At 50.9% G+C, this 26,232-nt stretch overlaps 11 protein-coding genes across 11 annotated transcripts; 4 read left to right on the top strand and 7 right to left on the bottom strand.

The window, feature by feature from the left end:
- Positions 1-456: 456 nt before the first annotated feature.
- Positions 457-1,544, bottom strand: BO85DRAFT_361194 (coiled-coil-helix-coiled-coil-helix domain-containing protein; the record flags this gene model as incomplete). Its single annotated transcript, XM_025655582.1, has 3 exons — positions 457-748; positions 819-1,197; positions 1,343-1,544. 3 exons carry the CDS (start codon positions 1,542-1,544, stop codon positions 457-459), a joined length of 873 nt encoding a protein of 290 aa, XP_025520953.1.
- Positions 1,545-1,902: 358 nt separating this feature from the next.
- Positions 1,903-2,964, top strand: BO85DRAFT_410577 (ankyrin repeat domain-containing protein). Its single transcript, XM_025657487.1, has 2 exons — positions 1,903-2,077; positions 2,131-2,964. Exons 1-2 carry the CDS (start codon positions 2,047-2,049, stop codon positions 2,868-2,870), a joined length of 771 nt encoding a protein of 256 aa, XP_025520952.1. The 5' UTR covers positions 1,903-2,046; the 3' UTR covers positions 2,871-2,964.
- Positions 2,965-3,183: 219 nt separating this feature from the next.
- BO85DRAFT_410574 (thiamine diphosphokinase) lies at positions 3,184-4,529 on the top strand (the record flags this gene model as incomplete). The annotated part of the gene is made up of 3 exons (XM_025657486.1): positions 3,184-3,439; positions 3,509-3,588; positions 3,762-4,529. The coding sequence occupies exons 1-3, from the start codon at positions 3,301-3,303 to the stop codon at positions 4,527-4,529; spliced, it is 987 nt and encodes a 328-aa protein (XP_025520951.1). The 5' UTR covers positions 3,184-3,300.
- On the bottom strand, positions 4,507-6,343 carry BO85DRAFT_386925 (uncharacterized protein). Its single transcript, XM_025656648.1, has 3 exons — positions 5,989-6,343; positions 5,636-5,875; positions 4,507-5,560 (listed from the first exon to the last, which is right to left on the bottom strand). The coding sequence occupies exons 1-3, from the start codon at positions 6,066-6,068 to the stop codon at positions 4,849-4,851; spliced, it is 1,032 nt and encodes a 343-aa protein (XP_025520950.1). The 5' UTR covers positions 6,069-6,343; the 3' UTR covers positions 4,507-4,848.
- A 205-nt stretch (positions 6,344-6,548) lies between these two features.
- On the bottom strand, positions 6,549-8,665 carry BO85DRAFT_386921 (putative mitochondrial carrier protein). The gene is made up of 3 exons (XM_025656647.1): positions 8,200-8,665; positions 7,806-8,103; positions 6,549-7,749 (listed from the first exon to the last, which is right to left on the bottom strand). Exons 1-3 carry the CDS (start codon positions 8,419-8,421, stop codon positions 7,001-7,003), a joined length of 1,269 nt encoding a protein of 422 aa, XP_025520949.1. The 5' UTR covers positions 8,422-8,665; the 3' UTR covers positions 6,549-7,000.
- Positions 8,666-8,952: 287 nt separating this feature from the next.
- BO85DRAFT_473658 (uncharacterized protein) lies at positions 8,953-10,791 on the bottom strand. Its single transcript, XM_025662632.1, has 4 exons — positions 10,403-10,791; positions 10,327-10,344; positions 9,933-10,156; positions 8,953-9,879 (listed from the first exon to the last, which is right to left on the bottom strand). Exons 1-4 carry the CDS (start codon positions 10,468-10,470, stop codon positions 9,329-9,331), a joined length of 861 nt encoding a protein of 286 aa, XP_025520948.1. The 5' UTR covers positions 10,471-10,791; the 3' UTR covers positions 8,953-9,328.
- Positions 10,792-11,161: 370 nt separating this feature from the next.
- On the bottom strand, positions 11,162-11,936 carry BO85DRAFT_15332 (uncharacterized protein). The gene has a single exon (XM_025654161.1). It carries the CDS (start codon positions 11,696-11,698, stop codon positions 11,294-11,296), a length of 405 nt encoding a protein of 134 aa, XP_025520947.1. The 5' UTR covers positions 11,699-11,936; the 3' UTR covers positions 11,162-11,293.
- Positions 11,937-12,174: 238 nt separating this feature from the next.
- aspB (septin AspB) lies at positions 12,175-13,870 on the bottom strand (the record flags this gene model as incomplete). The annotated part of the gene is made up of 3 exons (XM_025661365.1): positions 12,175-12,810; positions 12,870-13,336; positions 13,399-13,870. 3 exons carry the CDS (start codon positions 13,868-13,870, stop codon positions 12,175-12,177), a joined length of 1,575 nt encoding a protein of 524 aa, XP_025520946.1.
- Positions 13,871-15,984: 2,114 nt separating this feature from the next.
- On the top strand, positions 15,985-16,455 carry BO85DRAFT_444368 (uncharacterized protein). Its single transcript, XM_025659001.1, has one exon. The coding sequence runs from the start codon at positions 16,178-16,180 to the stop codon at positions 16,358-16,360; it is 183 nt and encodes a 60-aa protein (XP_025520945.1). The 5' UTR covers positions 15,985-16,177; the 3' UTR covers positions 16,361-16,455.
- Positions 16,456-16,936: 481 nt separating this feature from the next.
- On the bottom strand, positions 16,937-19,526 carry BO85DRAFT_444364 (FACT complex subunit POB3). Its single transcript, XM_025659000.1, has 8 exons — positions 19,317-19,526; positions 19,040-19,262; positions 18,433-18,962; positions 18,144-18,383; positions 17,961-18,092; positions 17,672-17,905; positions 17,546-17,618; positions 16,937-17,480 (listed from the first exon to the last, which is right to left on the bottom strand). Coding segments are annotated over exons 1-8 (1,731 nt in total). The 5' UTR covers positions 19,319-19,526; the 3' UTR covers positions 16,937-17,183.
- Positions 19,527-22,156: 2,630 nt separating this feature from the next.
- BO85DRAFT_15243 (putative cellular morphogenesis protein (Rax2)) lies at positions 22,157-26,232 on the top strand. Its single transcript, XM_025654158.1, has 3 exons — positions 22,157-23,484; positions 23,539-25,791; positions 25,849-26,232. The coding sequence occupies exons 1-3, from the start codon at positions 22,332-22,334 to the stop codon at positions 26,082-26,084; spliced, it is 3,642 nt and encodes a 1,213-aa protein (XP_025520943.1). The 5' UTR covers positions 22,157-22,331; the 3' UTR covers positions 26,085-26,232.

The raw sequence follows: 26,232 nt of genomic DNA, 5'->3' as shown, positions 1-26,232 counted from the left end.
AAAAGAAAAGGTACAAGTACAGGTGCAGGGGCAGTTACTTAGATACAGTGTGACTCAAAGAGAAAAAAAAATAAGAAGGAAAAGTGGATATAGAGATGGTCGGTGATGCTGATAGATCAATCGATGAGATGAGTCAGAGTCAGTCAGACGGGAGATGGAAGCAGAGATAGGGAGAAGAGGAGATAAAGAAGAGAGAGCAGGAGGATATCACGAACAGAGTAACGGAGAATGAAATGAACGAAGAAAATGGGAAGAAGACGAGACCGAGTGGACGAGCGGGTATAAAATATGAGCTGAAAAAAAGAAATCATGCATGCATATAGTAATACACTGGCTTGCCCGATCTTATACATCTCCCCAACATTCTTCTCTATTTATTCAAATCATTTATGCTTCCTGTTCTTCGATATTCCAATGCTGCATCTTCCAAACTCTGCCATATGGTATATTCATTGCTTATTTCTCCGTCTGGGGAACAGCATCATGAGCCGCCTTGGGCACCAAGGTCTCCGCCTCAGCCAGCTCACCCTTCTCGGCGAGTTCCTGTTTCGTCTGGGCGTTGATCTCCTGTGCATGGGCGCGCTTCTCCTCGGGGTGGGAGGCAGCTTCGATCTGAGCGGCCGTCACGGGCTGCTCGTCACCGGCCTCGGGAGTGGGAGCGGCAACGGCGGCAGCAGCAGCTTCCTCGTCATCTTCGAGCTCAGCACCGTACACATCGGGGTGTAGTCTGAAGCAGTCTTGCATGCCCCTGTTGAGTAGTGGTTCCCCGCATTAGTAATGCATTCCATGCTTATGGTTCGGAGATGAGTTATACGTACTTGAACTTCTCAATGCAGTCAATACCCTTAGGCTCCTCAGAGGAGTACACAAAGCAGCTGAAAGCAGCCTTGAACTCCTCACCGCAAGGTCCGTGAGCCATACCGCCCAGACAAGGGCAGTCCCAGTTGATCTCGCCGGTCTCGGGGTTGAAGGCGCCTTCCTGGCCGGCCTCGGCCTCGAGCTCCTCGGGGGACTTCATCGAAGCAGCTTCGGGAGAGGGTTGTTGCGCATCATCTTGAGGGACTTCGGGGGCAGCAGGAGTGGGAGCGGGAGCAGGCTTCTTCTGCTTCTGTTCGCGGATCTTGGGCTTGATGGAGTCGATGGTGAGAGAAGATTCGGCTTCGGCGGAATCGGAGTTAGATTGCGAGAGAAGAGAAACTGCATCATTAGCTAGCTGAACTGGCCTGATGGGAGGGGGTGGGTGATGTGATGGATTTCTTTCTCTCTTCCGAGGCATGACGGCGAACCGCCATGCATGCGGTGGGAAAAAACCCAGCGGCAACGGGCAACGGCAACAACGTACAGGACGGGGTTTGAGCGAAGTAGGGGCTCGTGTTGTAGTAGTAGACAGCGCCAATGGCCAGACCCAAGCGGGCAGCGGTGTTCTTCCAACTCCTCGGCTTGGAGTCGGCGGGTGTGTTGGTGCTTATCAATCGTCTGGCAGCCGGGCCACGGACTGCGACAGCCGGTGCGCGGAGGATAGCTCGAGGTGCGGAGCGAAACATGGCGGGTGAGAGTGGGGGGAAGTTGGGATTGACAATCAAGGGAGGTGATGGTAAAGAGGAGAGGAAGAGGAGGGGGTATCACCGCGAGGCGAGCGGCATGAATTGGGCGGGAAACCGACGGATGGGAGTGGATGGAGGTGGACGGGGATGAGAGATGGAGATGGAGATGCAAACCAATTCCACCACCTCGATTTGACGCTGGATGCCTCAGGCAGGGATGTTCTTGCCTGTTTGGGCTGTTCTGCTGGTCCGCCCCGAATTGACCAATCAGAGGGGGGCGCGATACGCTGTTGGTGCTGCCAGTGCTGAATTGCATGGATGAGATGCTTCTCCTCAGTTTAGTGTCATCTGGTTATACCGAGTAGTTGAGCTGAAATCATGTAGATAAGAAAGGTGGCCCCGGAGGGTATGTATTGAGTCTGCTGAAGTTCATTGTCTATTCCGGTCTGCAGTCCGATCTACAATCTTGACTATATCCAGGTTACACAGTACACAAGACAAGATGTATACTGGACAGAAGATGATGGCACCTGGTAAGGACTCCACATGGTTGATATACATCTGCACATCAACTAATGCTTCACAGTCAGCATCCCCAGTCAAGTCCCACTGGAGATCCTGCTCCTCCTCTTCGGCCTTTGCAGACCAGTCGAGCAATACATGCTCCTCTTCTCCGCCCCCGAGCTCATCCACCGACTCTCCTCCAAGCAGCTCATGACGCGGGAGGCCAACGGGGACACTCTCCTGCACATCCTGGCCAAAGACCAGGGTCCATCGCGACAACTCGCGCGGGCTCTCTTCTCCAAGAAAGACCTAGACGTCAACGTGCAGAACAACAACTGGAAGATCCCCTTAGTATGCGCAGCCCAATACGGCAACCACTGGCTTGTCAAGCTGCTGCTGGAGCGGGGCGATTTCAACAGCTACATGCTGGACTACTTCTACTTCACGCCGCTGGTGTGGGCAGCTAAGAAGCAGGACGAGGGGTTAGTGAAGATCTTACTGGCGAACAGGAACGTTCGGCCAAATGAAGTGGATATTTTCCGGCGAACAGCATTGTCGTATGCAGCAGAGTATCGGAATGAGGCGATTGTGCGGTTGTTGCTGGCGGATGAGGATGTTGATGCGGAGTGGAGTGATGAGACGGCGCGATCACCACTGTCTTATGCGGCAGAGGCCGGGAGTAAGAGGATTGTGGAGTTGCTGTTGGATCGCGAGGAGGTGAATGCGCATTCGGTGGATTCGTTTATGAAGACGCCGTTTGTGTGGGCGGCAGAGTATGGACATTTGGAGATAATGATGAGGTTGGAGGAGTGTGAGTATTGATGCAATATTCCTGTTCAATTCGATCCTCACTTATACTACTACTTGTAAGTAGTTGATGATGCTATGACTGAATGATAGTATGCAAGCCCACCACCAATAACCTCTCTGAAAGTATTTAGTCATCCATGATAGAAGATCACTGAGGGGTAGTAGTGATCGCGTGCCCATTTAATATCTAATCTACTAATATCAAGAAACTATATCAGCATCCAGAACCCCAAGGACACTCTTATGGACGGAGAAAGTTGTTATCACCGAACTCTACCAAATTTTCGCGGGACCCAAAACACACCCCTCCCTTCTCAACCCCACCATATCTTATCTTCCACTTCCTAGTAACATAACTACCTACTACTAACATAGTAAAATCGATTCATCTGCATATATCTTACTATTGAAACTACTCACTCATATACCCACCCAGTGATCCATGGCAACTACAAGGCTAATGACCTGGGACCCAACCCAATTCTTCCGAACGGAAGAAGGCCTTCCCTCGAGTCCCTACGCCCTGCTCATCCTCAACCATCCAATCAACGAGAGAGCATATGATGTTTTACGAAAGAATGGTATGCCCCCATATCCATACACTTTATATAAGACCCTATACAGAAAACCGTATACTGAATAAAAGATAGCACTAACAACCGTCTGCGCCGACGGTGGCGCCAACCACTTTTACGAGATGATGAAAGCGCGGGGGAGAGAGGATGTAGATGTATGTATATACCCTTTCATACCCATGTTCATATTCATGATATATACTATATATACATGGAGATTACTAGTAAAGTATAGTATCCTATACTCTACTACACAGTAGTATCACACCATAACTACTTACCCCCAAACCATAACATCAATACCTCTCATGATATTAATATGAAACAGCACCCCACCACCATAATCGGCGACCTGGACTCCATCCACCCAACAATAAAGTCCCACTACGAGTCGCACGGGGTAAACGTGATCTACCACCACGACGACTACAGTACCGATTTCACCAAAGCATTGCGGTATATTCGCGCCAACACTGCCGAAATCTTATCCTCATCATCATCATCCACCACCACCCCTGAGCAGACAAACACCACTACTACCGACCAACAATACAAAGAAAGTGATGGCTTGTCAATACTAATCCTCGGCGGTCTCGGCGGCCGCGTCGATCAGGCATTCTCGCAGATACATCATTTGTATTCTAACTCTACCATCCCGTCCTCTTCTTCCTCTGCTTCTTCTTCCGAAGGAAATCGGAAGGAAGGAAGGGGAAATGGGAATGAGGGCGCATTATATCTCGTCTCGGAAGAAAGTATCACGTTTATCTTACATCCGGGGAAGAATGTGATTCGCACTCCTGGGGCAAAGAGGGCTGATCTAGCTATCTCTACTACCTCCGGTGAAGAAAAAGAGTATCTACTGGAAGAAAACGTGGGCATAATTCCACTCTCTGGACCGGAGAGGATCACGACGAAGGGATTCCAGTGGGATGTGGAATCCTGGGAAACGGAGATCGGGGGCCAGATTAGTACGAGTAATCATATTCGGGCGGAGGAGGTGGAGGTTAGTGCTGGGGGAGCGGTGTTGTTTACGGTGGAGTTGGCGGGGAGGTTTAAACGTTCATCATCATCATCATCATCTTCTTCTTCTTCTTAGATTATGTTATGTGGTTGGATAGGTTGGATATGTTTGTTGGGTTAGTGGATGGCGGTATAGATGTTGGTATCCATTCATCCTAACATTTAGACTTAAAACATATCAAGCAATACTACAGCGCCCATCGCCCTCAAAGCATAGCAGTAACAGCAGTCCAGTCCGCTGATACGCCCTGACCCGAAACAACCAAGGATAACGTAGATGGAAGAAACCAAAACGAAGCCAAAAGTCAAGAATACTCAGTCAAACACCCCAATCACACCTCTAACCCTCATCATCTGTACTCTGTCCACTCACCACTGCCGCTGCCAACTATACATCACTTCCTCAGAATCGCCTCGTACAGAGTCCCAATCACTCCAATAGCACTCCCCGCCAACGCCCCATTCAACCCCCAAGGAACAGACCCCTCCAACCGATCAATCGTCAACCCCTGATAAGCACCCCAGAAGGTGAACTGCTCCGTGTAGACCAAATACGTGATAACCGCCTTGGCAATATAGAAGCTCAGCGGGTCGAAGCTCGCATGCACACCAGCGCGACCGCGACGAACCTGCGACCCAGCCTGCGCGGCCTGCAAGCTCAGGTTGAAAAAGTACGCGACAGTAAAGGGCAGCGCCGCACTAATCAACGCCCACAGCGAGACGACAGCCCAGAAATGCCCCTCGACCAGAATGAAAATGTCCGGAATGGCGATCTTCAAGTCCGAGAGATGCGTCCACGGGGGCATAGGAACAGTGCCCACGTAATTCCAGGGCACAACAGCGCGCAACACGTTCAGGGCTTCGACCGATAATATCAACGTGCCAAAGGCCTTAACGCTGCTAAGGTTGGAGCGGAGCGACTCGGTACGCTCGTGCACACCCGTTTCCGACCACAGTTCGCTAACGGACTTGCCCCACGCGGCTGTCTGGCGATCAATCACGTCGGTAACCACGGCCGGCGAGGGCGGTAGCTCCGACACCAGCGATGACATCGTTGGCGGCTGCACGCCCACCACCTGTCCGGGGGTTTGGGGCTCAGATTCTTCTCTGTGGGAAGTTAGCGAAATTGAGGCCAAAAAACAGTCGCGACAGTGAGGAGTTATCGGGCGCGGGGTATCATACGTAGGCTCGCGCTCCACCTTGGCCTTCACCTGTCTCCGGCGCACAGATCGAGGAGCTTCATCCGGCGTTGGAGAGGCTTCAACCTTGGGGGCTCTCTTGGTGGGGGAGTACACGCGCGGGGATTGCGACAGTCGCCGGTAGTAATCGGCCAGACGCGCGTCGGTTTTGAAGATGGACTCATTGGCTTGGAGATGGCTGTCCAGAGCGGCAGCGAGGTCTGGTTTGGTAAGGTCCTCATAGCTATTGCTTTGTTAGAAGAGAGAGGGAGAGAGGGAGAGAGGGAGAGAGAGAGTGTGTGTGCGCGCGCGCCCACAGCGCAGCGCCAGTCATTATGGACATGGGGAGCTGCTTACTCCTGGAGGTCAGTGAGCTCAGCCCATTCTGCAAGTTGGGGCTTGCGCAGTTTCTGCAAATAAGGCAATCCGGTAGGCATGACGATTCGCGCGGGTACGGGATCCACGTTAGACCATGCGACCAGTGGCACAAGTGCAAGGGATAAAGATAGGTGGGTGGGTAGATAGTATAAGGGTATATAGATAGGGAAAGATAGGGAGGGAGGAAGAAGGAAGTAAGTAGTAGTAGTAGTGGTGGTGGTGGGAAAGGTAAACAAGGTAAGGTAATAAACAAGAGACAGGCGAACAGGAGAGGAGTAGTAGTAGTACCAGCGAGTAGTAACCAGAGCCAGACTAAGAGAGGGAAGTGAATCAGTCGCAGTTCAGCGAGCATCTCGTGAGGTCACAGCGGCGGAGGAGCCAATCCCCTCCGGCTGCTGCTCTGACCGCATCCGGCTTTTGTTTACTTTTTCTCTTCTCGCGCCCCTCGGCAACTGGCGGGTTTCTCTTTGTCGATCGCTTTGTTATTGTTGTTGCTGCCAGTAATTAACTCTGGTTCTACTCAATAAGAACTCTCTTCTCTCGCTTGAAGAATAATATACAATGCTTCATTACCAGCCCTTGTCTAATGTCTATCAATGTAAAAGTATCCGTACATGAGATGATGTCTTTCCTCCTATAAACAAAATGCGCGCCCTGAACCACAACCACCCGATCATGCAATCATGCAAGCTCTCAACATGCGGGGAAAACGACGGGAGGGGAATGGGAATCCAATAATTAGAAGACAAGAAGCCGAAAAGAAAGAAAAAGAAGAAAGAACAAAGTAAAAATCATACCACTCCCGTCCGGTCACCCCTTCCAACATAGCCGTCTATAATGCTCATGCTCATGCTCATGCTCCGGTTGTGGTGCGCTCTTTTCTTTTTATCTACAGCGGACACCCCCACCGTGTGTCCCAGACACCCGCTGATAGTAATCTCACTATCGGCTCGCAGATGCCAAATCTTCAATGCAAGTTAAAAGCTTACCCTCACAAAGGGCTCAGATCATCCACCCCCTGGTAAGCTTCCAGTTTCTTCAAAAGGTACTGGTACATGACCAGCATTGTTCCACTTTGAATACTGGTCCACACTCCGCGGGGTCCGACTCCGCGGAACCACCCCGCAATGCCCTCGGTCTGGTAGATCATCTTCAAGCCAGTGAAGAAAGACGAGGTATCCAGACGGGGAGCCCCGGGCGGCGCGACCGACGTCGATGCTCCAGACGTCGAGATGGGTCGCGAGTGGGTGCGCAGGGTGGACGTCGTGTGCGATGACGTATGCTGGCGCGGGCTCTCCTTCGTCGACGCAGGTTCACCCGCCGACTTGGTCGAGCTCAAGCTTTCCGGGTTCTGCTGCGTCTGGATCCGCGTCTTGACAACGTCCATCGGGCAAGTCATCACACCTGCCATTCCACCAGCCGTAACCGCAGTCATAATTTCCAAGGGCAGTCCAATGTCTCGCGAGCCCACCCATTCCTTCGCCAACCGTTGTTCTTGCTCGTAGAATGCGAACTGCAGGGCCGAGAAGGGAAGGTCACGATAGATGGTCGCCCGGTAGCCGTAGAAGAGGGCAGAGAAACCCTCCTGGCGAACAATCGTGCGTAGAGCATCGGTGGTCGAGCGGTAGTTGTATCCCGAGTTAAAATGCGGGTTGTTGTGGCGTCCCTGCAGCTGCAGCCGCGTCTTCAAAACCTCGGAGGGAACGTATACAATGGAGGCAGCCAAATCGGCGAAGAAACCTAGCGGCAACCGAATTAGTATCGCCCACCCATGGCGAAGCAACAAACACCCTTACCTCCAGACAGGTACGCGATATTAGGGTTGATCCCAGAGTCGATCATCTTCCGCTTGGTGAACTCGTAGACACCAAAGAAGATGACCGTTCCAGGGAAAGACCCAAACAGCGCCGGCGTAACACCACCGTACAGACCACGGAAGAATCCCTCTTGTCGATAGATGGTCGCATACGACGAGGTCATAGAGGTATATTTCGGAGGGAAGTGGGGATCGCCTTGCTGTCGAGTCTTCACCGTATCTAACGAATGCATGAGCATGTCACCGCAGGTACCACCGGTACCTCCAGCCAGCATAGCCTATCCAAGCAACAATGGTCAGAATACAGCTGAGGGTATATGCAATCAAGACAAAGCTTGTCGAATAGTCGCACTCCACGAGACCAACAAACATACATGTAGATAGGGAGGCCGAGGCTCCTCCTCGTCCGCGAGGGACGTAGCCTTCTGAGCATTATGGTCGCTGGATGCGCTTATCGGACCGGCGGAATGAAAGACATGGTCGCTGCTAGCGGGAGCAACGTTGGGGAACTGAGAGGCCGACGCAGGAGAAGGGGGATCGGTAGACGGTGTCTCTGTCGTCGTGAACAGGCCCAAGACGCGCGAGGTCAAGCTCATTGCAAGGATACCGCAACCCACCGGATCGTGGTGCGGACCAGACCACGGGGGTTGGGATGCGGCGAGCGACTGTGGTTTAACGGAAGGACGCCACCCCGGACAAGAATGGGATGACAGTCGAGAGGAACTGGGCGTAGAGCAAGGCGGGAGAAAAGGTGGATTCCGGGGGAATTTATGTTGCCAACACTGGTCGGGAGAGGGGAGTTGGGAGCATCGCACCTCTCGATGATAAAAAAGATCTTTCGGGCATCATCGCCAGCGTCCGGGAGGCCCCAAAATTTCGGTCGGTTTCCTGTTTTCTCCGCCGTCCGAGTTAGAATCGCAGCCTCAGGCATCTGTCTCTTAAAGCTTCCGCCGGGCAATCCGCCTATCGCTGCGTTGCTTACGCGCTGACTGAGCCGTGGCCACTGCATCACAATTCCGCGCTCGATCGGAAGTCTAATCGGACCCGCCGGACGCCGACGCTCTCCATAGGCTAATTCCGATCCTACTAATCCCTCATAATCCGGTGGGAAGGCAGAGTACGACAGCCACTAACATTATACTGTCGCATTGGAATATATAACAATGAGACGTATTCAAGGACAGAAAAAAAACTTGCTGAGACATTTCACGTAACCTTCCTCCGCGTTCTCCCCCTGAGCAATTAAAAGTACCATCCCGGATGTTACTCCCAAATCTCGCTTCGTCTCGCCTCCACTATTCACAACCTTCATTGTTCATCAAAGGGCCGTGCTCCTCGGCCAGGGCGACATCGCTGGCCATGGAGATTCATTACTGGCACATCAGTCTCAATGATCGGTGTCCAGAACAAACGGCTCCCAAAAATCCTATGCACGTAGAATCACGGGGCAGTTCACCAATTCCGTTGTTATCCTGAACGTCCTGAACCAATCCTGATGGCCCTCTATTGGGGCTTCTTCGCAGCACCGGAGCTCATACGGTTGAGATCCGTAGCCTCGTAGGCCTGGCCCACGGCAGCCTTGAAGGACTCCCAACCCTGGCGAACCGCAGGGGGGGTGCTCTGGTGGGAAACCGAAGCATCGACTCTCGCGATGAAGTGGCGGACCGCCTGCTGCACAAAGGAGCTCTGGGAGTATCTGGCGCGGAAGAAGGCCAGGTAGAAGAAGAACAGCACAAAGCTACCCTTGGAGAAGGTGAGGATGCCGACGGCCAAGCGGAAGAGGAGAGACATCTCCAGCTGTGCGACCAGGTGCATGCTGGCGTCATAGTACTGCTTGACGAACCGTCCAATGGTATCGGCCAAGGGAGAAGGTCTGGCGGCGGGCTTAGGACCGCTAGGAGAAGCGGGAGAGGCCGGGGCACCAGGGGCGGGACCCTGAATGGTGGGAATCAGGTGGGCACGAGTGTAAGTCGCAACATGGAAGATGGAGTAGACGCTGAAAGGAAGCAGGGCCAACGGGATCTGGCGCGAGTAGAGCCAGACCAAAGCCATACCTAGTTACGCTTATCAGTATCATTGTCTTCGCTCTTTGATCGCCATCACTTACCGAGGTACTGAACATTTTCATCACCAGCCAGCTTCAGCGCAATGTTGGGAACACTGCCCTGGAGACGGCCACGGGCAATGTGTCCCTTGTACACCACAATTCCGTATGTCGCGGCAGCGGAAACAAACGCAAGGCGGTAGGCTACCTGCGCCGACGAGGAGTAGTAGTTGAACGTAATGTAGGACAAAACATAGCGGAAAACCGAAAGGAGAAGCGTCACATGCCTATGATGCGTTAGCGAATGTGCTCGGTCCGACCGTTCAAAGCGAGAACTGGTGAGGGATGGTGCGGTGGGCAAGTCCTGCTGGCCAGGCCCAAGACCGTGGTCTTATTGTATGATGAAACGTCGCCAAAAAGAACAGACAGTGCGAAATAGGGCGGAGCTATAACCTACCCAGCGAACCAAGCAAATCTGAGTAGGGGAGACCTCGTCAGTACCAGCCGTCAGTTCCGGGACATGCGACACATACTGCAGTGTTTGAGCCAGAGCCTTGAGTCTCTCAGGCAGAGGCAGATTAGCGGGCGGAGCAGGGGCCATTGCGATCGCTTGTCTCGGGAAGTCGGATGAAGAAGCAGGAATGTAGGGAGGGTCGTTGGTTAGTAGTAAGAAAGGGCCGAGATACCGGGGAGTGGAACGGCGGTGCGGCAATGGAGCAGCCAACAGCAATAGTAGATGAGGAGGGAAAGGGAAAAGGAGGAGAAGGAACGAAGAAAGAATATCGGGGAAACTAATTGAGCGGTGGAAGCAGATGGATATCCACTTGGGAAGGGAGGCTGGGCGGGGACAGCGGTGGGTTTTGGCCTTGAAGGGAACGAACGGCGGTTCTGGTGCAAGTTGGAGAGAGTAAGTGTGCCAGCTGAGGGAAGAAGCTACTACGTACTACTTTTAGTCCTACTCAGCCTAGTCTCCCTCGGTCAACTGGTTCGTTCGAGCATCAGCCGCACTCCCGTGACGTCGCCCGCCCGCAATGATGCAACACAACCGTCGGTGGAAAAAAGCTTATCGATGTCATGATCCAGGCGAGCTCTTTCCCATGTCGTGTGCAAATCTATTCTGGGTAATTGTTGGTTAGTAGGTATCCGGATTATTGATTGCATCTACTGATTGGGTCTTCCGGTCACTGAGGGCTCTTATGCCTAGCAAAATCAATTCCCTAAAGAAGCATCCAGGGGTATCCAAAACATGAGCAACTACAGACAATACTCTGATACCCTATGCTTAATACGAATAGAATTGGAGATTCATCGTGAGCGACAAAGCTGCCCCACCCACATTTCTCGGTGTTGAGCTGGATACTGCTCGATTGTTTTGGATTGAAATTACTATGTCACAGTAGGCATATATCCACCCTACACGCTTCTTACTGAATACGCCTTTCGTCGAATGAGCTCTGCTGCTGTCGCACCCAGATGGCCATGGAACAATACATCACAACCGCCCGAAGCACCTCCAGCTTCGTCTTGCTTTCTTCGCTCATACACCTCCCGCTTCCATTATCGTATCGTTCGCTCTTCAATAACACTTCAGATTGACAACTAGCGCACAGAAACAGCAGAGGAACAAGGAAAAACGTCCAGAAAATAAAAAGATGGTCAGGGGTGGGTGATCTCACTAAAATGGTGTAAAAGAGGCAAAAAAAAATAAAAAGTGTACCGAAGACGAAATAAAAAGTAGGAGTACCAGGCCACAACGGGGAATAGGAAATCGGACGGGAACAAGGTATAGCGTAGGCAAAAGTACATAACAAGAAGCGAATGGTGGACATGAAGCAGTGAATTCCGAACCCAAAGCGGTCTTCCAGGCCGTCACCCCGTGCGTCGTCTTGCGATTCCACGACCAGAAGCACGGGAGCATCCAGACATTATCACCAAGCTGGATTCAGCTCCGGTGTTCCGGCCACATCTCCTAGTCAAGCCCCAACTGGTGGTTGGTTTCGGCTGAAGAAGAGAAAAAAGAAACAAAGGCTGTCTTTTCTTCTGCGGTCCACCCGGTCGATAATAGAGTCATTACTGGAAGCAGATACGAGAAAAGTAGAGGTTTGAGGGAGTGTGGGGGTGAGAACAAATAAACACAAGAGAAAGAGGCGGCGGGTTAGAAAGAGCGTGCGGTCAATCGGGAGTCGTGGAGAAATCAACATAAAACCACCTGAGTGCCTCCGACGACCATCCGTAACCTCGGTGGTCCTTGATGTAAGTCCCTTGGCAAAGGCATCGGGGTACCAGTCATGCGTGCGTGGTGCGTCTAACGAAGCGAGAATCCCTTTCGCTTCGGCTCCTTTTCGATTGGCCTCCCACTTTCGAGGCGCGCCTTCTTCTCGTCCAACTCCAGACGTTGCCGTTCCAGTTGGTCCTTCATCTCGCGATGTCGGGCGTATAGTTCGTCTTCGCTCTGTTTCAGCTTGCTCTCCTTCTCTGCGACCTTCTGTTGGAAGACCATCTTCATCTCGGCCTCCATCTTGGCGAGCTTCTGCTCGTGGAGGGCACGCTCCTCCTCCTGCTTGACAGCGGGGTTGACCTCCTTGAAGACGCTTGGGTCCTGGGCCACGCCCATCTGGGTAAGCTTGTCGGAGCGGTAGTTCTCGTACAGAGAGTTGTTGGTGTGTTCCTTGAGCTCCTCCATGTGGGTGCGGATCAGCATCTGGCGCAGCTTGACAAAGTCGCAGTGTTCCTCGTTGTCGACTTCGATGATACCCCAAGGATAGCTTCTACCGCGCACTTTCCGGCCATCAGGGGTCGTGACCTCGGAGTTGGCACCAACGACAGCGAACGGGACCTTGGACATGATCTCCTGGTTCTCGGCAATAGTCTCCTCGTCGTCAAGCTCATAGCGGGGGCCTTCGAAGATCTGAATGGAGTGGTGCTGAATATCGGCCAAGATCTGAGAGTGATTGCATCAGCATACTATACTAAAAGAAATGGAACCAGGGGTCAACCTACCCTCTTCTTGAAGTCCACAATCTCCTCGTCCGTCAAGGTGTCAGCCTTGGCGATCACAGGGATCAGGTTGACCTTGGTGTGCAACCTGCGCATGACTTCGATATCGAGGGGCTTCAGGGAGTGGCCAGTGGGTTGGATGAAGTAGACGCAAGCGTGGATGCGGTTGTCGACAATGTTGGTTCTGTTGACCTTGTTCTCGGCCTCCAGGTAGGCATCGTATCTCTGTTCGATGTTCTCCACAATCGGGCGCCACGAGTCGTCGTTGTTAACAAAATCACCGAATCCGGGGGTGTCCACCACGGTCAGGCGGAGACGGACACCGTTCTCTTCAATATCGGAGCTGATAGATTGGATAGAAACGGTCTTGGGGATGATATCGTGGCTGGGGCCGGTGCGTTCCTTAGGAGGGTAGAGCGAGGCGTTGAAGAGTGTGTTCACGAGAGTCGACTTTCCGAGGCCGGACTCACCTAGTGGCGTATTAGATTGGACAAATTGCAGCCATGCGTGGCTCCGCCTGTTGGGCACTTACCAACAACCATCACGTTGAAGTTGAATCCCTTGCGGACACTCTTACGGTGCCATTGGTTGGGCAGGTTGGCAAAACCAACGTAGCCGGTCAGCTTCCGGCGAACGACATTCTTCATATCCGTAGCAGCTTGAGCAACAGCCTTGGGGTCCTTGGAGCTCACGGTCTGAGCGTTTCCCGCGCCCATTGGGTTACTGCGCTCAACGAAGGGCGAACTGGGCTTGCTGCTGGGGGGAGAGGACGAAACGGGCGTGCCATTGGCAACCGGTGCAGGGGGTGGTGTAGCTACATTGTGCGAAGCAGAGTCAGCAACTGGTTCATCATCCTGTCGTTCACTTTCGGAAGACAAGCGATCGAGGGCAGGCGAAAACGAATGGCGCTTCGGTCTCTGCGAGCCCTTCTGGAGGAAGCTTGGAGGAGCTTCCGAATCTCCTTGAGAGCGTCCATCCGCACTTCGGTTCCTGGAACGTGCCATGGTGGTATCACAACGCGCTAGGATGCAGGGTTTCGGACACGATAGGGAGAATTGGTGGCAGGTAGAAAAGGGGGGATGTCTCTTTCAAATCCCAGGTTGATGAAAGGAAGGGTACAGGGCGACAAGCTTACCCATTGTGGAAGTGAAGGGTGTGCAGGTAATATGAGAAGCGAGCGTAGAGGAAGCAGGTGGTAGCGAGCGTCGATGAGGAAGTTCCCCTGAATAGGTAGTACCTTCTTCGTTAGCGACAAAGTCCTTGCAGGAAGCAGTCAAGGGGAAGGTCTGGAAGCCGCAATAATCGAAGCAGCAACGTGGAGGATAACCGTATTCCACGTATGGTCTGTGGGGATGCAGAAGAGAAGGTAGGGAGGAGGGGAGGGGGGCCAGAAAATAGAGGAGCCAGCCTGCGTACCTGGATACTATTATTCACCGGTAAAAGGGTGAGGTTCAGTTCAATAACGAGCCAAGAGGATGGGATTATAGCTGGAACCCAAGGAGGATCTCAAAAACACAGCTAAAAAAGCAGAGTGTGGAGGAGATGATGCGAAACGAAACAGGAAAAAAACAAAAGTCGGGGAGAAGAAATGAAAAGGACGATGAAAGAGAGAAGTGAATACGTACTGAGGGAACAGGGGAAAGAGGGAGAGCGATTGGGACCTGCGGAGTGATGGGGGTGTGGTTTAGTCGTTGGAGCCAGACTGTTTGGTGGCCCTGTCCGAGAAAGAAAGGGGGGGCTCTGGTTTCTCTTCTCTCTACTTTGCTCCAAACTAAACTAACCTAACTTACTGACTGACTGTATGGGAAGGCAGGCTAACTAGTTAATCAACCCTTTTAGTCCTGCTGTCCTGTCGCCCACTTTTATTTTATTTCCCCAATGGAGGGTTTGATTGCACACCGTTTGGTTTTTAAATATGACACTTTTTCATCCTCTCTATCTATGATCAATTGGAGTTTCTTTCCCAGCGTTACCTATTGTTTACACCCCTCCCACACTTATCTAGAACCGCGACATTCCGAATTTCAACGGCTCCATGGTCATCATTATTTTACTCGGAACTTCATTGCGAACTAATTACCCTGAAGTATTTTAACTGTCACTACTGTACTTACCTACTACCTTAGCAACAGAACCAGTGATTTTTTTTTTTTTTTCTTAACCGGACATGTCCATAACAAATAAAAAAGCAATAAGAAAATCCCCCAAAGTCAAACTTAAAGTCCCTCGAGATCTTTTGGACACCACTAGCTTAATAAGAGATGCGAAACCATTCTCCCCGGGGGGTCAGGTGTACTACAGTACGAAGTCAGTAAGATCGTGGGGAACGAATTCAGCCAACCAACCAACCAACCCTGGAGCCATTGACTATCTAGTAACTAATAGGATGTGCATCCGGGAATGGGAGAATTCCACTTTGGGAGGGCGAGGTTTTGGAGCTGTACAATCAGGAAGGCCTGATAAATGATAAATTGAACTCCTGACCCGTGTGTCCTGCACAGTGCTCAATCTACCGGACCTTGGGTCGACGGCAACCACTCCCAGGTTTGCTTTCCAAGACAGATCCGCTGCGGGTGGGCTATTATTAGTTGGAAGGACGGTGCGAATCATCTGGGACCTGCAAGTATCATCCGATGGCCATTTATACGCAAGCCCAACCCACCTGTCTTGAACGACATACAGATAATCGGGCGTAAGAAGCAGCTGGTAAGTAAGCTATGGAATCGGCAGGAAAAGAAAAGGTTGCTGGCACCGCACGGGACAACACCTTCTCTCCTTCGGGAGGAGCAAAGCAAAAGCAGGCTAGTCTGTATTTCCATGCGTAACCGCGTAACGGGCGGGACGGCAAGCAGTCAGGGGGGAGGAAGAATACCACTGCACCGACTAATACCCATAATGGACACTGACTCTGTTGTGTCGGGGCCGGAATAACATCGTATGCCGTAAGTTGCAGTCAAGGCTTTTCCTTCCTCAGCCAATCATTGCTGCTTCGCCCAACGGTCTGGAAGCAGGCGTCACACCATAGGAACTTGCCGGTTAATTCTAGCACTACTACGAAAGAGAAAGTATTTGAGTCCAGTCGATCCGAATTTCATTCATCTCTCTCCGAATTTACGTCCAAAATGTTACTTCCATGAAAAGGAGGGGTTGTATAAGATATTTCCTTCTCTGGGATTCACCCTCTCCCCAAAACAAGATATCACCCTACCTGCTTCCTGTATCTACTTTCTATCTAATTAAACCACCCTATCCTTCTATAAATATCCCAAACCCAATGAAACACCACCACCACCACCAACCCTGCATCGCCCATGATCGAACCAGTGCACAGAGCAAGGGAGCCAGAAACCCGACTCGGAGTAAATCATGAGGCTACACAGTTACTTACACACACACTTACTCCTGCCTCTGCCTCACACACAACAAACACCCCCCTACACCGCACATCAACATCCGAACCTATCGTAACCACCCAACATGCAAGACAGGTTTGAAATAACCATGGCAATCGGGCATATTTTTCATCCTGCAGTAAACAAACATACATACATACATACATACATGCAGCAACTACAGTAAATACTACTACTACGTACAGTATTACTTAATTAGTGCAAGCTCGCTTAACCCCAACTACTACTACTAATACTAGTAGTACTAGTACTAGTATAGTAATGACCTCCCAGTAGGGATAGGGATACAATAATGGCATGTGATATATCCTATATTGAGGCACGTATTCATGATTGAGGATGTTACAAGTCGAATCCATTTCCCCCCCACTTACTGTACAGAAGGTTTGGCCGGGGAGGGTTCTCGTTCTATGATCGTAGATCATGGATACGAACGAACGAACGAACGGACGGACGGACGAAACGAACATGGATCGGCGTCGCGTCCTGGTTTATGACATGTTATGCACATGACATGCAGGTGATAATCGATAGTGTTGCCAATAAGCAAACTTTAGGAGGAAATCATGTTGGAGGGCTGTTGGACGTGTCTTGTTGTTGTGGTGTTTTGGGTACAGTATGGTGATGTGGTACTACTTGCTATGGTGGTGGTGGACGGGATTTCCTAGTTAGCTAGCTAACGATGGTTGTGTTCAGTTGGGGTCAACGGTCCTTTGTATGCCATGTTTTTAGTATACATTTACAGGGATGTCAAAAATCCAAGTACAGAGTAAGAGAGGCAGAAGGACTATGCTAAATGTCATCCAGATAGATGAGCCCGGTTCATTATGCGATAATCATCATAACAATGGGGGAACGCGGTTGGGAAAAAAAATAATACAAGCAACGGGCTTAAGACGTTAAATTATTTTCCAACCTTCGTCTTCTTCTTCGGCCGCGCTCCCTCCGCCTCTGACATGGGCTCATCCTCGTCATCGTCTTCTCCATCAGATGCATCACCCATCTCGGCGTCACTGGCACTGCCGCTGCTCTCGTGCGCGGAGTCGTATTCTTCCGCCACGTCAGAATCAGACTCAGCCTGGAAGTCCTCGTCAATGGATTCTTCGTCTTCATCGGCCGAGCCGCGGTCAGCCCGGACACCCTCGTCGTCGCTGGAGCCCATGTCGTCATTGTCAAGAGCTGCCGCAATGAGAGCCGAGGCCTAGTCAGGGAGGTTAGTGATGATGAACACGCGAATGGATGAGGAATTTGCAAGGTTACACATACATCGTCGGACATTTCGTTCTTGAAGCGAATGTTCTTCGCCTTGAAGAATTCCTCGAGGGGTTGTTGCTCCTCGCTAGGGAATGTTAGCCTCTGCTAAATATTTGAGCGTTATAGAGATCCACATACCGGTTGATGTTGCTGAATTGGTGTTCTCCCAGGCCAGCCTTCAAGCTAACTGTGATATCAAATGTTCTGCTGGCCGAGATGGCACCACCCACACGAGACATGGTGATGATCGCAATGTTCTCAATCTGGATGTAAGTGGCAGGCTTGGGGACGAAAATCAAGCTCTTATCCAAGAAGTAGAGGAGACCCTCGTTCGCCTTGATGGAGCACTTGACTCCACTGTGACCGTGATGGCTGTAGGATGTCAGTAAGTAGAGCATAAGCTAGCATGGGATACCGTTTCACTGACCTGACAAAGTCCTTCGACGGCATGATGACCTTCTTGCCTGACAGGCCACGGAAGATCTTCGTGACCACCTGGTGGATGGGTTCCTCGTAGCGGGGCTCCAACTTGTCCTTGTAGCGAGTTTCCAAGAGTTCACTGATAGATTGTCAGCTGTATGCGATCCACTGATTCATCTGCTGTACTCACTCTGTCATGTTGAGCTCCAAGCTGATTTCCTCGTCCAACTTCAGCTGCATTACCAAGAATGGGTAGCGAGTCTGGCCTTGTCGTAGCGGGGGATCAAGACCCAGAACGATCAATGTATGTGTGTCATCGTTCTTCGGAAGCAGGAAGAACTTCTTGATAGAAGCGTATTGAATCTTGTAGTCGTAGGTTTTACCGCGTAACCGAAAGGATGATTCGTACATGTCGATATCGAACCGACCTCTGCAATTTCGTTAACACACATCCAAGATATCGTCTGGGTGATACGCACCTGGGTGTAAGATGCAGGACATCCAAGAAAGTAGCGAATGTGTCGCCTGCCACATCTCCAATCTCCGCCTTGTCCATGAGCATCTCGTAGAACAAGTTTGCTGCATTCTGCTCTTCGCCCTCTTCTTCCTCGGCTCCGTTCTCTTCGTCCGGGTTCTCCGCATTTTCCTCCTTGATACCCTTCTCCGTCTTCACGGCCGTTCCTGGGATGTAGAATCGCATCTCAACAAGTTCGTCCGGACCCGAAGCGGCCTTGCGACCACGGTTCTTCGTGCTACCAGCCGGTTTGGCGGGCTCGTTACCCTCGCCACCAAGAGCAAATTCCACAGCGACTTCATTCTTTCCGGCAAGGTTCGTGTTCGATATCTCGGAGTAGGGGATTTCGAATGCCGGTCGGTTCTGCACGTTGAAGGATAGTTCTGCTTTGGTGAATTCTGCCTTGCCCCAGTTCCATCCACGAAGAGCGTGCTCTCGGCTTTCCATGTTGATACCATACCAGATCTTGAAGGCTTTGCTCAATCGCTCGAAGTCCTAGCGTCCACGGAGGCAAAGATTAGAACAGCCTCTTTCCTCATATTGACATCACTCAGACTTATTCCCGGACATACCTCCTGGTCAAATCCATCAAGCTGGATGACTCCCGAGGAGCGCGACAAGATTTTCAGCTCATATCCCTTTGCTGCTCGACTCCATTGGGCTGCGCCGATATTGCTGCTGTCAAGAGTGAACGTTTCGCCTCCACCGGAAGGCTTCCATCCTAAGCCAGATTCCGCCAGCTTGCACTTTCCATGCTGCTTCGAGAGGTCGAGATAGATGTTATCGAAGCTCTCCCTAGAAGAAAGAGTAATTAGCCCCGTAGCCGGCGATGATAGTGAAGACGCTCACATTTTGGAGGAGCCCTCAAGGGTGTCACAATAAGCGTATTGGGTATTGAAAGAGTCGAATCAGTTGCCCTCAAAGCGGCGACAAATTCCAATAGAATGGTTGGTGAGTTGAGTGTGCTTTTTGCAGATAAGGTGTTTGAGCTACTTCCGATACTGAGCTCCGATATCCTTTTTCCTGGAGTCTCGCGTTGCGCGCGGCTATGCCTCTTACGCGGTGCGGCAAGTTCCTGGCACCACTTCTGCAGAATTGGTTTAGTGTTTGGTGCCTGAGGCAGTAACAGTCAACCACGGTCAAGATGTCTGGTTGCCTAATCTCAAGTGAGGTGGTTGTCATAACACTGAAGAATACTCATATTATTAAATTCAAGATCAGTTTGCTTGCTCACCACTTCAGGAGGTAGACCTCAGAAACAGGGTTGTTACTGTCCGATACTGCTAGCATGGGTTTGATCTATGTCACTCAACATATTGAGACGAGGGGTGCTCGGTAGTGATACATTTATATTAGTACTAATTTATCACTTGTAGTGTTACTTTTAGTAGTTAGGGCACATTCCCACACACTCATGTTGGCATCACCTTGACTTCGTTGCCCGTAGTACGACTTGTGGAGTGTTATTCGGATCTATATATTTCGGCTAATACTTCCACATAACGTACATTGAAGTTATTGCTACTACTATTCCAGCAGCATATCTCCGCCGAAGAATTACAAGCCAGAAAACTACTAAATGACCGTAGTATATAGGAAAAATTTCCAGAAGCGAACAAGCGTCGAGAACCAAGCACCCATTTAAAATAACGCGATTAACGAATAGTTACTAGACTAATTGTTAATCGCCCCCATAGTCAGAACTAACTATGAGCCCACAGCCAAAAGCGAGCAGTTGGTAGTCTAGAAAAACAAGAGAACTATATCCAACGTCAGTGCAACTACGCCAATAAATTTTCTATTGGAGACCATGCAGATCAACCGTCTACTTTCTACGTCAGATGATGTGCCGCGAGTGACAGTTAATGACTGGGCATCTCCGGTAATCCGAGCCATTTCATAATCTGAGCATTCATGGTTTCTGGAAGATTTTGGATACATTTCATTCCTGACCAAGCTTGGCCTAGCCATGGTGCTTTCTGCGCATATGTAACCTGGGGACTATAGTTCTGTTGGGGACCTCGCGTGCACTTGTTGTATGTCGAGGACGAGATGGATAAAGACGGCCTTATTGCTCCCGTCTCCAGAAGATTGCCTGACTGACAACTGGGCTCTTACTTGCAGTGTTCTATTCATTCTCGGGATACAAATTTTACATATCCAATGCATGCTGGCAACGACAGGGTTCATCTGACTTGTCACTATAGGAGGCCACGATTGCTCTTGGCAAGGCATGTACATGAACAGGATGGCATTTACATTTGATAGAGAGAGCTCCCCGCGTGTATGGTTTATATCAAGGTCTAAAGCAAAATATAAGTACGGAGTACATCGAAGAAACAAACAACTACTGTTCTGGAATCCTACAAGAAAGGATATCACGAATCCATCCCCGTAGCAAAGACAGAAAAGTCAACCCACACAGCACTGTCTGTGACGGGTGTGATATCTAACACTATGCAGAAATCCTGGGGGCTAAGCACTAATATCACCTGATGCAGCTTTTGATTATGGTTCGAGGGAATGAGATGAATACTGTCGGTGAGTGCCCAAAACTCGTGATTCTATACCTGAGAGTATGAGACGGCTGCCTCCAGGCGATAATAAGAAGGATTGAGTCTAGTACAGAGCAGATCAGAATAAACACGATGTAGCTGCATGTAGGTGTATCGTGTTAGATAAACCTAATGTAGCTCCTGCGGTGGGTATATGGAATTAGACTTCTATAACCTGTTCATGCGACTCTAGCTGCATAGTACACCGCCAGTAAGGATGATTTCAATATGGTGGAATGCATTGATCCTGGACTGACGTTTGTGAAATGAAGACCTCTAGAATGTTTAACTTCGTCCCAGTCTCCCGATGCTGCCCGTCATTACTGTCGCTGTGACGGCGTCCAATACTAGGCGTCCGGTGAATGGAGAAGATCACCTAATAATAGGAAACCCACCGGCTGCAAGGTGTCTCTCATTCGGAGGCGCAAGTAGTGATCCTGCGTGGATGATCAAACCAGCCTCTTTCCTGATGGCAGTAGTCTAGAGCCCTTCCATTAGCATCTTTTTCCAACCTGATCGGAGAGTTGAAGGGTATGCAAATACCAATAATGATGTGACCACTTCGATAGTACAGGAAATGGAATGAAGCTCGTAATTGAGGGCTGCCCCCACTCTGCGGTCGGTGGACACAAAACTGGCTCCCCAAGTGAGAGTAGCTCCATTCCGTGGCTCATACGCAACAATGGGCCCTCTAGCGAGCGAGTAATGTTGCGTTTCACCTGCCGGGCCGATGAGCATCCCGAGGGCCCCTCACCAACGAGCCATCGAGAGCTGCTGACTGCGCAGCTGGTGGAACCCGGAACGCAGCCAAATGGGCAATGACCGGGCGGGAAATGATGGTACCTGAAAAACCAACTACTAAGTAACTTACTAGACTACCAGCAACTTCTCTGGGAACAAACAAGCCCCTGCCGGCCATGTCACTCGTTCGCTCCATCCAACTTCTTCTCCCAGTCATTCGTTAATTAATTAATTTTCACCTGGCTGTGGCCATTCTTGTACTATCGGGCTATCTCTGCCTGAGATCACATTCGTTCCTTATCTCTATCTTCGTTCCTTTCTTTTTTTTGTTCTTCTACACCTTCGTCTATTAATGTTTTCTGGGCCCGACCACTCCTTTTCTCGTGTTCCTCGTGCTGGTAGCTCAGCCTCCTATTAGGAATAACCACTGTCGTTTCTTTTTGATCAATCTATCCAGATCTCTTTCAACCGCCTTACTCGGGTTCAGGCAATTTGTTTTCCAATTCCCTTTCTTCAATCAATCCCTGGCCTTCAACCTTTCTTTGGCCTGTCGTCGCGAACCTGAACAATGAGGGCACCCTCACTGTTTGGGCCTGCGACGGCTGGCTTGTCGACTGTCCTCCGCCTTGGCTATTTTCTCCAGTCGACCCCCGCTTACGCACTCACCTTTCAATCCGTCTCAGAGCCCGAATTAGATCTGTCGCCATTAGGCCAAATCGCTTTCACAGGAGACTTCGATGCCATTTCCCTCTATCAATACACCGAACAGTCCGATACCGCTACCGAAAATGATAACGCGCAATCCCTTCTCACCCCTCTCCCGAACGGAATCCTCACGTCACTCGAGTCGTCCAACGCCCATATCCGTGCGATGTGCCCCTTCACGAAGAAAGACGGAACCTTCTCGGGTATTTTTGTCGGAGGCAACTTCACCAGCTTGGGAGGCGTCGACTCGGAAGGTGTCGCGCTGTACAATCCGGACTCGAACAAGGTGACAGCATTGTCAGGTCTGTCGGGCTCGGTATCGGCATTACTTTGCGACCAGGAAACGAACAGTGTCTATGTCGGAGGAAACTTCACATACTACAACATCACGAACGCCGTGGCCTGGATCGGAGATGAAGGCTGGTCGAATTTGACGTTTGGAGGCCTCAACGGGCCCGTCAACTCGATCTTGAAAGACAGCAATGGTCATATCATTTGGGGCGGTTCTTTTGACGGCACCGGCAATTCTACATCATCCGAGAAAGGGCTGCAGGTGATCAACCTTCAGAATGCTACGATTACTTCCGACGCAGAATCCTCGACAAGCGGCTATATCAGTCCTAGTAACATTATATGTCAGACGAGCGGCGACGATGGCGAAGGCAAGACTTGGCTGTTAGCGGATTATTCCCCCGGGTACTGGCGCGCCATGATGGGATTCGAATATTACCCTACGAAATTCCGATTGTACAACACTCATTATGAGGGACGCGGCACCAAAACGTTCCTGTTCAGAAGACTTCCGGACAATGGAATTATGAACTTGACATATACCGACCCCGACACCGGCCAGGACGTCCACTGCGATCAGTCTTGCTCCCTTTCAAACAGCACATCGGAGAAGTATCGCGAGTTCCGTTTCGTCAACAGTGTTGGCATGAGCGGATTTCAGATCGAGATCCAGGACTGGTACGGCAAGGGTGCCGGTCTGAACGGGATCGAAATGTTCGAGACCAGTGAGTTACCGTCTCTTTTTCCTTACGCTGAACGTGAAATCTAATGGCTGTCAGACATTTATGCATACGCCATGAATGCTTTTAACGAACCGACCTGCTCTGGTTCCGATTATCCATCAAAGTCAACTCGCACAGGGTCGTGGTCTGTCGCACCGTCCGGCCAGAGCTCGTCTGAATACTTGACCACGCAGGTGACAGAGTCAAATGCAACCAGTGCTTCAGTGGTGTTTGAACCCGATGTCAAGCTTTCCGGAAACTATTCAATCAAGCTGTACACACCCGGTTGTGAGCAGGATAGTACCTGTGATTCCCGTGGCATCGTCAATGTGACAGTTACCCCTACCAGTGATACCGATGAACCTGTCCAAACGCTTATTTACCAAACCAATTTGTATGAAAAGTACGACACCATCTATACCGGCCATGTGGATGCCAGCGATGATTCTTTCCGTCCCCGTGTCAAGTTGACTCCGACAACCGGCCAAGGCAACAATGTCACTGTGGTAGCCTCACTGGTTCAGTTCGTGGCAAACTCGGTGTCAGGCAATTCGAGTGATAACTTGAATGGCCTTTTTGACTACAATCCGTCGGATGACAGCACCAACGTCACGGCTTCCGCGATCGATCAGGCAGGCTTGGCACTCGAAGATGGAGCTTCCGTCAACGCCCTGGCCAGCCATGATAAGATCGTATACGTCGGTGGTAATTTCTCGAGCTCCAATATCGAGAACATCATGTACTTTGAACAGGATGGAAATGCGACAGCAATGCCCAAGGGTGGATTGAACTCCGAAGTGGCTAGCATGGCGGTGCTGGGCGACAACCTTTATGTCGGTGGAAATTTCACTGATACATATAGTGGTGGAAACGATGGCCTGAGTTACGTCGCAGCGTATTCTTTCGACTCGAAGACGTGGTCGGCATTGGGCGCCGGTGTCAATGGTCCTGTTAGCGATGTCCTTGCTCTCAAGCTAAATGTCTCCTTGGATCTTAACGAGACGATCATTGGTATTAGTGGCAATTTCGATCAGCTGCTAGCCTTTGATGACAGCCCAGCAACCAACGTCCCTGGATTTGCCGTCTGGGTTCCTTCGCGCAACAACTGGCTTCAGAACCTCAACGTCAGCCAATACGAGTTTGCTGGACAACTGTCAGCCTTTGCCGAGGCAGACAATGCAACTATACTTGCCGGTAGTCTTTCTTCCGGTGGTCTTGCTGCGGCCGGCGCTGTTGCTCTTCTCTACGACAACGAGCTGGGTCTGGAGCCTCTGCTGACGGATTTCAACACAAGCGGTCAGACCTACACAGGTCTTTTTGATACGAGCTCGAGCAACAACCTCACGATTTTAGGTGGCCACTTCACTACTAATGCGACCAACGGGTCTGCGATCAATAACCTCGCCATACTTGATGGCAATGCCGCCACCATCCGTGGTCTAGGTGCAGGCATTGACAGCAACTCCACCTTCTTGGCGTTGGCAATCTCAGACAACGTTCTCTACGCAGGTGGAAATGTTACTGGAAGCGTCAGTGGTTCGACATTGAACGGTCTGGTGGTTTACAGTATGGAAAACAACACGTTTTCCCAACACCAGCCACCCCGCTTCCTTGGCGACGATGTGACGGTGAATGCCATTGCTGCCCGTCCCAACTCAAAGCACATCTATGTTGCAGGGAACTTTCAAAGCGCGGGGGCTCTGCCCTGCCCGGGTGTTTGCTACTGGGACACAGAAGACCGGCAGTGGAATAGGCCAGGCGCGAGTCTGAATGGAACTGTGCTGGCGCTCAAGTGGCTCAACAGTAAGGAACTGTTGGCAATTGGAGATCTCAACATCGACGGGAACCAGTCCGTAGTCGCGACCTATACCGTCAAGAAACAGAGTTGGCAGACTTTCGAAGGGGCTTCGACCTCTGACATTCCTGGAAGCATCACTGCCTTCACCCCGGCTAACACCGCGGTGTCCAAGTTTTGGCTTGCGGGCGTGTATGCCAACGGCTCCAGCTTCCTTGCCGCCTATGACGGTTCTAGCTTCAGTTTCGTGAGGAACATGTTCGATGACGAAACAGAAATCCGTGGGCTTGAGGTTCTTCCCATCAACAAGAATCACGATGATGTGAGCAACCTGAACGATGACCAGATGCTTCTGGTCACTGGTCGGCTCCAGCTGCCGGACTTTGGAAACGCCTCCGCGGCCCTATACAACGGGACAACAATGATACCTTTCATGCTGTCTTCCACCTCTGACGGCCAGCCAGGCAGCGTTGCTCGCATGTTTTTCGCGAATTCAAACCCTTACACAAGCGGAGGTATGTCTTTCTTCTCATCTAATTGACTGTAGTATCAAATTCTAACGTATCAACCAGGCAAGCACCTGTCCAACGGCATTGTCGTTCTCATCTCGTTCTGTTGCGCTCTTGGCTGTGTTTTCTTGATCGTCATCGCCGGTATCATCTTCAACAAGATCCAACGCCGTCGTCAAGGTTACATGCGGGCTCCTCAAGGAGTCGGAATGGACCGTCCTTCCAACATGCGGAGGCTTCCTCCGGAGTACCTCTTCAACTCAATCAAGCAACCGAACCCGGGTGCACCAGCCATCTAAGTTGGAGGGAGGGGCATTTCGGCTGCCCCGGATGCAATACCTTGCTGAAAAGCAGAACGACCATATAATTTGACACACCATCTACCACCATGTTGATTCCAGTCTCATCTGATACCTCGAACGGCGTTCTTGGGAAACAATCCATCAT

The sequence above is a fragment of the Aspergillus piperis genome (genome assembly GCF_003184755.1).
Source record: "Aspergillus piperis CBS 112811 unplaced genomic scaffold BO85scaffold_1, whole genome shotgun sequence".
In the NCBI taxonomy this organism is placed as follows: Eukaryota; Fungi; Ascomycota; class Eurotiomycetes; order Eurotiales; family Aspergillaceae; genus Aspergillus; species Aspergillus piperis.
The sequence above is the reverse complement of the archived record's forward strand: the minus strand, read 5'-3'. Positions and strand labels throughout refer to the sequence as shown.